Raw genomic sequence first — 13,244 nt, forward strand, 5'->3', positions numbered from 1 at the left:
GAATTTATTGCAGTTAAATACCACTCACTAGATGCTACAGCTACAATTACGTAACAAAAAATAAATGGTAAACATGTTCTGAATTATTTTCAGATTTCTTACGCTATCATTAAATATATTAGAATAGTAAAAGAGGACTGCTCATGAAATAGTATATTTGCTCTCGATTTTTTTAACTTTTTCATACGAAAAAATTAAAATTTTAAACTTTGCACTCTTCAAATATGTTACGGGCCTAGTTGGACTAATGGGAAATGCGGCACTGAAAACTTACGCTTCGACTCTAATATTGGTTGATTTCGATATTTTTTGTCGCTATGTAACCACCCTGGGTGCTAATGGGAGCTTAATTGGACTTGAATTGAAAGTAGAACTGTTTACCTAAGCGACCACGAAACTATGGATTCGATACTAATATCGATCCTTTTCTAGCATTTTTGGTATATATCCCGACAGTACTCTTTTCCAGATTGTAAGAAATATGGTTAAAATTGCTCTAGACATATCAGAATTATGTCGAAACACACACATACATCCACTTTCATATATATAAATACAGAGTGAGCGAGCGAGAAAGTGAGAGAGAGCGACCAAAGGCATCACCACTTCCACATTGCAAAAGCATATATCAGGTATTGAATTGAAAATCTATGTAAAGACCTTCTGCTGTGGCATGCTTCATAAGGACAATTCCAGTCTGCTCACGTGACCTTTGGGGTTCATGAATTTCTTGCGAGCGTTCCGACTTTGGATTCTCTGTTTATACCCTCTTTTTATGCCTCGGATAATTTTTCAAGAATATCAATGACATGCTGTAATACGAATGTTCAGAAGTAACCCCTATATGACAAATAGCTGCAAATAAATACACTACATAATTTATTTATTGAGATGATATTATTTTCTTAATTTGTATTTAACATTCACATTTATCATAGAATACCAACGTACTGTGATCACCTGTTATATTTTAAACATAATAATCACTTTGTTCTGCAATGATTATATGTTATATATATACAACTAACGTATTTTAATGTAATTATTTTATATAATTTTTCATGCATTGCAGAACATAGAATTTCATAAAACAACATTGACTCAGATCGGAAGCGAACCCTCGACCTTACGATTTGAAATCCAGCGGCGTACCACTGAGCTAACACAAGCGCTCCACGAATAGTACTTCTAGCGATATATAACGGTATTTAAGATAATAATTACATTCATATCCACTGCAAACGCTGTTTTTGTTCTACTTTGACTCTTATTTTAGTACTCAGGAGAGAATAATGTTCTATGTGTTAACTTTCACCATTCTTTTACATATGGAAAGATTCGTTTACGTATCTAAATATTCCATTAAGTATGGAGAGCAAAATGACAAACAAGCATGTGCTGGCATTAATACAGTTTCGAAATATTGTATCATTAAGTATTTCAATCAATGTTGCTTTTTTATATATAATTGGTAACAAGTCTTATTATATTTAAAAGAAGAAAAACACATCTGCAAAATTTTTCCCGAGGTTGCAAAGGTTGGCTTCGAGGTTCGAACCTGGTTTACTTTTTCCCGAAGATACCCGAAGTTGGACTTAGAAAATTTTTGCCTCGAAACAGCAATAAAGAATGCGCTCAACCTTTTTGAGACAAGGTGTACCTAAGCAACATCGACAGCGTCACTATTCATCTGCGACCACGAAAACTATGATTTCGATACTAATATTGTTCATATTTGACTACTTTTACATGTCCCTTCCCCCCTTATTACGAATGACTTCAGTGTCTCGCCTCACTGGAGCAATTTCAACAAACTTAAGTATAGCTATAAACCACCACCTGTAAAATAAATGTGCGGGTGAGATTTTTCGGAGAGAAATTCATTAGCTACTTTTCCAAAGTGGTGGCTTTATTCGCTTCCCGTGCAAAAGATTGCCAAAGAGCTCAACTTTATTTGCACCACTGTGCTATGAATATAGATTTTAATGGCATTTACTTTACTGAATGCTCGCTTAGGTGTTGCTCCCGTCACAGGAAAAATGAGATACCGTACTGTTATAAATGAGTAGGGATATAAACAAATACGGAAAACTATTAGCAATGACACCACTAGTAATGAGTTTTCGCAATATCATGGGGCAGTATTTTATTCGAATGTGAAGGAAATCATTGCGTAAATTGTCCCTTCCCCTCCTTAGAAGTCTAAGCTACAATACGTATATAATAATTTTGAATTAGAAATATATGCATCGAGTTTCATATCCTTAACTTTAAGGTGTCCTGAGTTAAGTAAATGAATAAACTTCCTGCTAACGAAAGAGTAAAGCTTTGGGCTTTAATAGTATCGGGAGTGTAATTATTCATTTCAGCGACCCCAAAAGCTATTGAATAGACACTCATATCTTTCAATTAGGAATTTTTAATTTTCACCCCTCCCATTAAACCTCCATGCCGATAATGCTAAACTTTGATGTGAACGATATAGAGGGTATCATACATAATTCATGTACTCAAAAGCTATGGATTTAACATTAATATCGTTCATTTTCGAGTATTTTTACATGTTCCTGTGTCTCCCATAATAGAACTAGAGGTGATACGGGTTTCGATTTCCGTCAGGAGTCGTGTGGTTCTGGTTCCACGTTAAGTCGTAGATGCACGTCTTGTATAGAGTAGTAGCTGAAAGACACGCTGAACTCTATATCACCTCACCTCGTGAGATATTCTACGTTTGCATAATTTCTAAACCACTTTTCTTTCTTTCAATCTCTTCCTTCCTCTTAGGACACGCATAGGCTCAAACCCAAATATTCTTCACGGTTGGAGGACGCAAGGCTACTGTACCTACCCTTATGGGACTAGGTAGTGAGTTGCGCAGTTTGAGTAGCACGCACGAACAAACCACGCTTACATTTATTATATATAAATAATAAAATCTCACATTAGGACTTACTCTGCACGTCAAACTTTTAACATATGCGACTTTTTAAATTCTGTTCTTCTTCTTCTGCTTTATTATTATTATTATTATTATTATTGCAATAGCTATATGAAGCAATTATATCGGCAAACTTGGTTAATACACACCATTCAGCAACCGGTAGTTGTAGAAATCAGGCTTTTCCAACAGAAGTTGTTAGCTCAATCGGTAGAGCGCTGAGCCATGGCTTCAAGGTTTGCGAGTTCGAGTCTAGTCTGAGTCAAACGATTTTTTTCCTGATATAATTCTTGAAATGGAAATGTTTCTCTCTTCACCTTTATCTCATAATTCTGAATAGAGATGTTTGGATGTGAAAGAAAAAGTATACTAGAATATAAGAAAAGAAAGGTAAATTACATGATACCCTTTGCAATTTTTAACTATATTTTCACCTATCTAGGACGTCTCTAAAAAGTTCAGACTTCTAGACCTCCTTTTCGCTCTCTTATGTGTCCTTTAACTAATTTCTACAGTTACTTAGTGAATCACATATACATATATTACAGATGACGTATCTCTTTCTCTTCTCTCTACATCATGTCTGGAGATGAATGTTTTGACAATAGGTTACAAACACGATTTTAAAAATTAATACGATCTGCGATATCAGTGATACATATTGTGGTGTTTAACTTAACATATAAAACAATAAATAGAAAAACTGAGAATACGAATCTTTTCGTGCACTGATGCTTCAATAACAGTGAACTGATGCTTCAAATCTGTGTTTTTACTCCCTTCACCTATGTTAATTCCCTAGTCAAAATAAAAACTCTTCAAAATTAATCACAAATGCTTATACAACCATCCCTTCCTTGGAGTACTGCGCGGTCACATACCCGTCACTGCGATGTAAAGGCACTTATGGCGACGAGGATACATAACCATATAACTTCTATGTTTAATAAGGTTTCAAATAATTTTGTGATTGATCACTCTAATTCAAATTATTGTGAGGTGCTACTCAGGCTGGTAGCCAGCCCAAAAATGTTAGGGGGGGGGGGGGGTAGACGTTGGGAAGGCGATCCAACCTGAGTAGCAGCCTGAGTATTGTAGTTCATTTGGAAGCCTACCTTGAAAATTTTAGGGAGGCCGGTAAAATTATTAGACTCCCCTTGGATACGGGCCTGGACTACTTTTGAAAAAAGTTGGGAAGATACCAGGCCTAGTTCAAACTAAAATTTCTTCGATGTCATTTAGAGAAATTCCGAGTGAATTTAAAAAATGCAGTTTTAAAATCATAAATATATATGCTTGGCTTAAGAATATTTTTACATTGTAAGATTCATTATTTACACTACTTCAAATTTATATCACTTGAATATTTGCGCATGTTCTTCTTTTTCAAAAACAAGGGAAAGCCAAACAGTAAAAAGTTAGCATTTCTTTTTATCTTGTATTATATTATGGAATATCCACAGAAAAAGAAAACCTCCTGTAAACTTTATTTTAAAACAGTAACACCAGTGGCGTATTTAGTGTAAACGTATTTAGAATATCGTTATGGAGGACTAAATCCAAAGTTGCAATAAATCTGGTTTTATTACAGCATTATGTATTACATATCGAATGAAATGAAAGAAAGTTTAGCTTAAGTTTTCTCCCTGTAAATACTCCTCTGAGTAATTCCAATCACTCTCCTCTTGCATTCCAAATACTGCCTCCTCAAGATTTTTTTCTGAAATTCCTGACTATAGGAATTAACACACCAGTTATTTTTGGATCAAAAGATCCCATATATTTCAATCAAAATTTTCTTGTAAGCCTTATATCTGGAGAACTACATATAGTTTAGCCGAACCCAAACTATCACCTAACTCAGTATGATGCGCTTATTCCGTAGAAAATATGAAAACTCGATTTAGGGGACGTTCAAAAATTTTATGGCCCTTAATCCAAAACTAATTATTGACCAAGACTGCAATTTTTTAAATCCATTTTATAGTTTTCCTAAATTCTTCGAGCTTAAATATATTTTTAGAGGTAAGATTTTCTGGGCTTTACTCCCCCCCCCAAAAAAAAACGGCTGGGGAACATTGCAACCCTGATAACTACCCTCTATTCTTTGACAATAACGTCATTAAGTGTTTAATGTTGTTATGGCTCCAGAAACTAGCAAGTTTTTTGGAAGACTATATCTATGTTATAGTTTCTGAAAAACTTAGATGATGTCCTTTCTCCACCCCGAAAAAAGCTGTAAGTAATTTTCATGTGCTTCCTCCACTATACCCTCAAGAAAAAAAAAATATCGTAAATAGTTAATAATCAAATCATAAGGTCATATCTTTTCAGTTTTTAAGATTAATCGAGGTCCGAACTGGATGGACCTCCATAAGTGCGCCCCTGGTAGAGACAAAACACTTCTCGGGGGGTGGACTCCCCCTCCATGAGCGCTGTTAAACATACTAATTTAGTTCGGAAGTCAGTTGTGCAGCATTATCTTTACAGTTCTTTCAAACAATCCTCTTCAATGTTCCTCGATTTCTCTTACCTAGCTTTCGTTTTCGTCACGTACTGATCTCCTCTGAAGATGTTTCCACGAGTTGTAAATGCCGCCATCACGTCGGATATTTGTTGCTCTCGATAGGCCTACACAAAACATTCTTGAATATATGCATTTTGCGCCATTATTTGGCTTATTGCACATACGAATGCGTACTACATCGCCTCGCATACAACTCACTATCACCCAACAACACTATCAACAGACAGTCACAATACAAGAGTGTTTGAAGACTATCAGGTTACACTTTTTGTGCCAAGGGTAAAAGTCTGTAGAGCTTCCTGAAAAATAAAGGGAGATTTTGCCCAGAGTTTATCATTCCCGACACAAAAGTCATGCTAACAAGTAGATATCAGCACTTGAAAGCCCGTTTCTTTACGAGTAACACCAAATATGTACAGTTCTTCTATGTTAATTACAGTGGAAATTAGCAACGCTTAAATAAACTACACAAAATCTTTCAAATGTCACAGTTCTAGATCAGTTAAAGAATCAGAAAATAATTTCCGGCAACGGTATTCTACATAGAAGGGCTAAGCACTAGCTGTGTCTCCGCCAGAGACGAAGTATATTCTGCCATCTACAAAGCAACTACTTGCAATGTAGTTCATACTGATTCCTGGAGAAGCTCATGTGGTTTGGATACCAGGTTAAGATGCAGGTCCACGTCTTATTTAGCCTCAGTGGAACGCTAAACTCAATTCAATTCAATAAAAGAGCAGGAAGGCCTTTTAAAACAAAGTTGCGCCACATGGTGTAGATTGATAGCAAACAAAGATTAAACACAATGTAGTTCTAATGGTGAAGGCAAGAATACATAATGGGGTCGCAAAGAACGGGGCGTAAATTATTAACATTGATATCATGACCACTTGGCAGCAATAAGGAAATGAAGCGAAATCCAAGGACATATAATTGCAATATTTACCAAAAATTTAGTATCTATATACAAAAGTCTTCCACCTCCATGATCATCAAAGGATTTAATATAGAGGTAAAGGTGATATTATGAGCCCCTACAATATTTTTTTCATATAGCGCTCTCAACCAGGCGGTGACGACTTGAACTGTTAGTTGAGTAATGCCTTATTCCACTAGAGCGTTCTTATTAAGTTGTGGCTCATAGTTTATGGATGAAAATGCTGTTCTTGTTTTCTAGATCTGAAAACCTTTATATAAGTTATTGTTCTGCTTTTAATCAAAATGTTCAATCACTTAAATTCATGCTAGTATATTATTGCAATGCATCAAGCATCTTTAAAGATTGTTTTTGTGTAGATATTATGAAACTCTGCAAGTTACAAAGATTTATTATGAATGTTTCAATTCCAATATAGCGTGCGTTGTAATACGACCCCCCCCCCCTTAAAAAAAAAAGGGGCCTGATATATGAGCACCTAAAACTCTGATTGCTGAAGAAAACAGAAAGCGGTCAAGCTCAGCTGGAGAAACGAAACTACACGATATATATTAGGATGGATCATTTATGTTGATACGCCCTTGTAACTTTTAAACTAATGGACAAAAACGATGGAATTTTGTACCATACAAATATCGCCAGGGGGATACTGTTTGAGATACAATGAAATACAACCAGATTAAAAGTATTGGCAACCCAATATAAAGTTTATTTATCCAAATGGCACTACGTCGGGTTATTACATATTTCAAATTTACATGTAAAAGGAAAGCATATAAGACTATGCTTGTCATGCAGTGTTGCAAACTAAAAACACTACCGTGTCACGAACATCGAAAAAACAACCAAATTTTGTAGTTCCACAATAGTAATAACGCAAGTGAGACAGACGGCGTAATGCACATTAAAAGTGCCTTAATACCGAATACTATGGTCATCATATGACCTATTTCGAACAAGTACAAACAAAGTTACAAAGCACAGAGAATTTTGACATTTTCAAAATACTTTTGTTTCGAAAAAGTTTTTTACAAAAGTATCACATTGAATTAGTAAATTTTACATGTTTTTCAATAGACATAAAGATCATAATGTAGTTTACAGCAATTTAATATAGCACTTAAAATGGCGTATTTGTGGTAAATTTTTGAAACAATTTTTGATTTAGTTTGTTTTTATAATATTACAATTTTTTCTAAGTAGATGTAATTCCAATAAGTTCTCGGAATTACATAATTTTACGCAGTATTGGAAACTTTAGCAATGTTTACCATATCTCCTGAACGGTTTGAGATATTAAATTGCTAAACGACACTTGTGGTCTTCACATGTATTGACACCTATCAATTGGATGAAGTACGTATGTAAGCAGTTTTTCGAAATACGTAAAAGGCTTATGAAAAAAGTAAAATTTTTGATCTCTTGTAACTTTGTTCGTATTAATTTGAAATCCGTCACATCATAATTCATAGTATTAGACACTAAAGTACTTCGGATATCAGGGCTCATAGTGATCTGGCTTCTTGTAAATAGTTGAAAAGTGACCAAAAGCACACGAAAAAATGACCAACATCTCATCATGCCCTTTTTTTCTTTATCAATTTCTCCATCGCCAATCTCTCTGTTTGTTGTTTTGTTTCATCTTTTCTTCCTTACTTCTTTTTGACCTTCCTCCTTTCTTAGGTTTTCCAAGTATGCTTTATAGTTACGGTAAGCAGACTTAGCAGATGTAAGAAGCTTCTGAGTAAGTGGAACCAGTTATGTCCTACTTCCGAATTTCTTCATCCCAGACATTATATTTAACTCAGCATTGAGAGTTCTCAAATCCATGAAATATTCAAATTCATCACCTACTCTTAAGAAGAACATACAAGAAGCACAACACAAAACGAACATGATGAACCACATACACAACACGTTGAGCGGAGCGTTAACTATTACGAGAAAACTAAATGATAGGAGAAAGAATAGATACAGAACGGTTCTCAACCCCACCTTGAGAGCTTAAGCATCCACCAACCATCCACTGTGCTTTAGAAAGAATAAAGCTGACTGTTTCACATGTGGCAGCAAGTACTGAAGCTTTCAGAAAAGTAATGAGTAATAAGTTTTTGCCTTTTTCTATTTATTTTTATATTTTTCTTAGAAAACTACCCACGCAAAATATAAATCACACGAAAAAGTCACTTTACCTCCCAAAAAGGTAACTTTTAGTGACAAATGTGAAAAAAGTAACTTTTAGTGACCAACTTGAAAAAAAAAAAAAAAAAAAAAGTAACTTTTAGTTTAAAAAAAAAGTGACTCGCTATGAGCCCTGGGATATGCATTGCTACATCTTTCATTTGTGTTACTACTATTATAGAACATTAGGATGTTTGTGATACTGTAGCGCCCTTACTTTGGAACACTGAATAATAAGTGTAAAGTTATAAGTTTTCGTTTTACATGTTAGATTTGAAATATGTAATATGCTGACGTAGTGCCATTTGCAAAAATACAACTTTATGTTGGGTTGGCAACAGTGTTAACATTATGGTGTCGCAGAGTATACCAAACAATATCACCGATATTTGCATGGTACAAAATTTCAGCGGTTTTTGTTCATTAGTTTAAAGGTTACAAGGAAGTATTAAGATAATTGGTCCATCCTGTATATAAAGGATTATAAACAGCCTATGAAAACACAAAAGAAAGCAGGCAGTAAAAAGAAAGCTTCTTAAAAGATTTAGATAAGGAATCATATGAATCAGATATGGGTTGTAAGAAATCTATCAGGAACACCAACTCGGTAACGAACGGGTTTGTTTGTTCTCCAAGAGTCTCCTTTCGACAGATACACATTAAGTCCTGTGAGTGCAATGTATCATCTGCGAAATGTGTGCACATAACTGCGTTGAATACAGAAGGGTGTTTACTTTGCACCTTTGCAAATAGATATTACACAGGGCATCTCATAAAACCTTTTAAATAGTTTCTTGGTGATCGTTTCAATTTATTTTTAACGACAGTTTCCAATTATTTTTTAAGTAGTTTAGTAATCCGTGAATGGTTTGTAGGAATAAATCTGACATTCTTTTCTACATCAGTTAAATTATTTATTTTTATTAGGAGCTCATCCAGTACAAGAACTTTCTTTCCAAAATGACTTGCTTTCACTTTAATGATTTTCCATATCCCTAAAGTTGCCCATAATGATTTAGATTTTTACAGTAGTTTCATTAAATATTGTACTTAAGATTTGCATTTTAATAAAAAATGAACTAAAACTCAAAACTCCGTTCCTAAAAAGTAAAAAACAAAATGGGGACTCATAATACCATCTTTACCTCGCCAAATTTTTCACTGACAAAGTATAATTTCTGCATAACCAGAATAAGGTAAAGATATGATTAATAAAAAAGTTTAATTATTTTAAAAGATATTCTTTAAAATTCTGTTTTGAAATGCATAAAAGATTACAACAACGAAACACAATAATTACTGTAAATGTACTGACGTTTATGACCCATGTTTTTTGTTTTCATTTTGTTAGACAAATATATAAAGTAGGAAAGATGAATCAAAATTACATACAATGTACGTCAACACCAATTACAAGTCACATGTACCTGAAGAAATATTTTTTTTTTTCAATCATTTGTTCAAAGTTTTAAAAAACCATCACTAAAGCATTTTGTACCCAAGTTTCAGAAAATTTATCTATTTTCTCTCTTTAAGCTCTTTATGTAGCTCTTCTTATTTTTTTATTTAATGAACTTACAGTTCACTAATGGGGTTATAAACATACTACACTACAGACAATCACAACAAAAGTATTATCCTTATTATTATTATAATTATTACCATTATTACTAATAATGTATGAAGTGAGGTAGACCCAGCCAAAATGCAGCTGTATCAGCTTTGACATAACTGATTAAAAAAAAAAAGACTGGCAGAAAAATCGGGTTGTGGGTTTTATATGAGATGTTTGTATTAAAACATATTCAATAAAAAAAAAGTGAATATTTAAAACCCCCAACCTCAGTGGTCAATATATGCATATATAATGTTCAAATTACTACTCATCATTCTTAATATTTATAATTATCCACGCCGAACCAGCAGTATCCCAATCTTGGAAGAGAAAAATATATTAAATGCCAAAAACGTGACCATAACATTACTCTAAATATATCCAACTTCACTACTACTTCAAAAATTCTTTATAGTAATTGAATTGAATTATTCAGAAATATTTCATAAATACGCCAATTTATTTAATGCTTCAATTATTATTATTATTACTATAAAACACTGGGAAAAATGGTCAAATACTTTTGCTTTTCAAATGCTAATGTCAATTTACGACCAAAATTGTATGGGTAAATATAATGAAAATTTTGGACTATAAATATTATCCAATACGAAAGATTCTAATACTTCTAATCTTATATACTTGATTATTTTACTTTGTATGGTTAATTTAAATTTGGTCAAAGAGCAAGAAAAAACAAAAGGCATGCATAATAATAATAATAAAAAAATAGTAGATACATGTAATTATAGATTAAACACAGATATACACCTGTATCATTCCTGAATTTTTGAAAACAATGTATCATAAAATTAAAACTTGTACTTATATTTTAATATTCTTTGATTTTTAAAGACAACAATACCACACTTGCCATGAGTGCACATGAAATATGTACTCACAATAATAGTACAAAAAAAATATAGAAACCCAGAATATGTAAACCACTACATAAAACATATGAATTTATAGCCAAATATTTCAATTAAACATTTATGTTATACAATATTCAAACTATGTCATGTCTTCTGTATATGGCTACATAAATACTGATAAGTTTTCATCATTTCATTAGAAAAATCTTAGTATGTATGTATGGGAAAGGTTTCTTGACTCCACAAAAAAAATTACATAAGGAGACACGTCTCATAATAACATTTCATTTAACTTACCTATATTGGAGTGCTTGAAATTAAAATAATGTATATAATAAATTTCACATGAATAGAAAACAATAACAACATTATGTTTCAGTATGTTACCTGGATTAGTCAACTAACCCTTTATCTTTAAATCACTGAAAAATAAAGATATAAACATCAGACAAATAAGGGTAACACGGAATATCTTACATCTTTTCGATACCACGTAATGTTACTTGGAAATGCTGTGCATGTACCTTCACCATATTTTTTTTTCGCACACCCTTAGCCCTTATATATATATACATATATATATTAAAAATCTTTGATTTCACCGCATTTCCGAACAAACCTCATCATAAAAATAGTTTTCAATTGTGTATACATAAAATCACAACTGAAAACAAACCATAATGCCACATTTTTCAATAGGAAAAGAAAGAAAGAAAAAAAAAAGACAATTTACCTGATCTGTCATTCTGCTTTGGTACCATTACTGTGTTTGGAGATACGCATGACGCGTACTCCGTTCAATGCTTTTCATTCTTTACCCTTGTTCTGCATGACTAAGTTCAACACCTCGCAGCGACCAAGTCCACTTTCAATCCCTGAACTGTCCCCTGAGTTACCATCTAAGCGTTCCTCCCCATCACTCCCTCTTCTTGCTTCCACTACCCGTCTTGCAGTTTCTTCTGAATTAGCACTTTTGGTGACACTGGGGTTGGGCGGATAATTAGATTTATTTGTACGCCAGCTATCCTTCCTCCCTCGTGGAGTATTTATAACTAACGGAAAAATTCTAGCAAGCGTTGGTACTTCGTCCTCTTCTTCACTATCATTTTTACTTTTCCTTGTACTTTCATTACTATCATCACACCTCGTCGTTCTCTCCTCGATTTCATTGACGATTTCACCTTTTTTATGTGTGTCACTATCTTCAATTTCTCGCAAGTCTTCGGTATCGTTCTCCAGTTGGGACGCTTGAGAAACACTATCTTCTTCTGAAGAAGCTTCTTTGCTTCCTCCTGCAACAGAGCAGTCCACCTTTTCGGACTCTTCTCCACCAATGTTGGATTCTTCCCTCTCTTGTTTCACATCAACCGCTTCCGGTACTGCTACTTCAGTCTCCATTACCCTCTCCTGCCCAGTCTCATCAATTTCTTCCAATTTCACTTTAACATGTTGCCAATATTCAGGGACGTCATCATTTCCTTCTTCTTTCACATCAGCTGGCGCCGCCTTCTCCTCCGACGCATCCTGATCTCGCTCTTTCGTGCTCAGCGACTGTTGTAAATTCAGTACTATTTCTTCGACCCGTCGCTTCTTTCTAGAACTTCCTGTCGGTTTATTTTGGGTCCCTCCTTTTTGAACTTGTTTTGTGGATTTCTTGGAAGTGTCCACAACCTGAGGAGCAGCACTATCTTTATCCTTCTTTGCTTGTCGTTTCGATGCCCTGAAATTAAAAGTTATTTTTGAGAACAACCTATTCAATATTTTAGAAATAAGTTCATATACTTGAAAAATTTATTTCCAGCTAGTAGTTACGGTTAAAGAAGATACATTATCACTGCAACTATTATCAAAAGCTTTGTTTTATTCAAAGCAAAAGTTACAAACTTGTAGATATTAATTCCATGTTCATTTTAACTTGGAATACTCGTGATAATCATTCTGTAGTTTGATATTTCGTTTTTTTTTCTAACTATTAATTAATTTTGCATTTATTACTTTCTTTCGTATAGAATATACTCAACACATGTTACCTTTGAATTATTATGTTTGAAAAGCAGTATAAATACAGCAACGAACTCGAAATACGTGTAAGCATGACACTACGAAAAGGCTTGTATAGCATATGATACCTAATGATAAATAATGCTAGAAGGCATTACGAACGCAGCACC

The 13,244-nt window shown here is 33.8% G+C and overlaps 1 protein-coding gene across 1 annotated transcript in view; it reads right to left on the bottom strand.

The window, feature by feature from the left end:
- Nucleotides 1-7,617: 7,617 nt before the first annotated feature.
- Nucleotides 7,618-13,244, bottom strand: part of LOC145693013 (uncharacterized) — a 53,608-nt gene continuing 47,981 nt past the window's right edge. The window contains exon 11 of the mRNA XM_081768663.1: nucleotides 7,618-12,793. Coding sequence (XP_081624789.1) covers nucleotides 11,881-12,793 — 913 coding nt within the window. The 3' untranslated portion in view covers nucleotides 7,618-11,880. The remainder of the gene's footprint in view (nucleotides 12,794-13,244) is intronic.

The sequence above is a fragment of the Thermobia domestica genome, chromosome 8 (genome assembly GCF_964235325.1).
Source record: "Thermobia domestica chromosome 8, izTheDome1.hap1.1, whole genome shotgun sequence".
NCBI lineage: Eukaryota > Metazoa > Arthropoda > Insecta > Zygentoma > Lepismatidae > Thermobia > Thermobia domestica.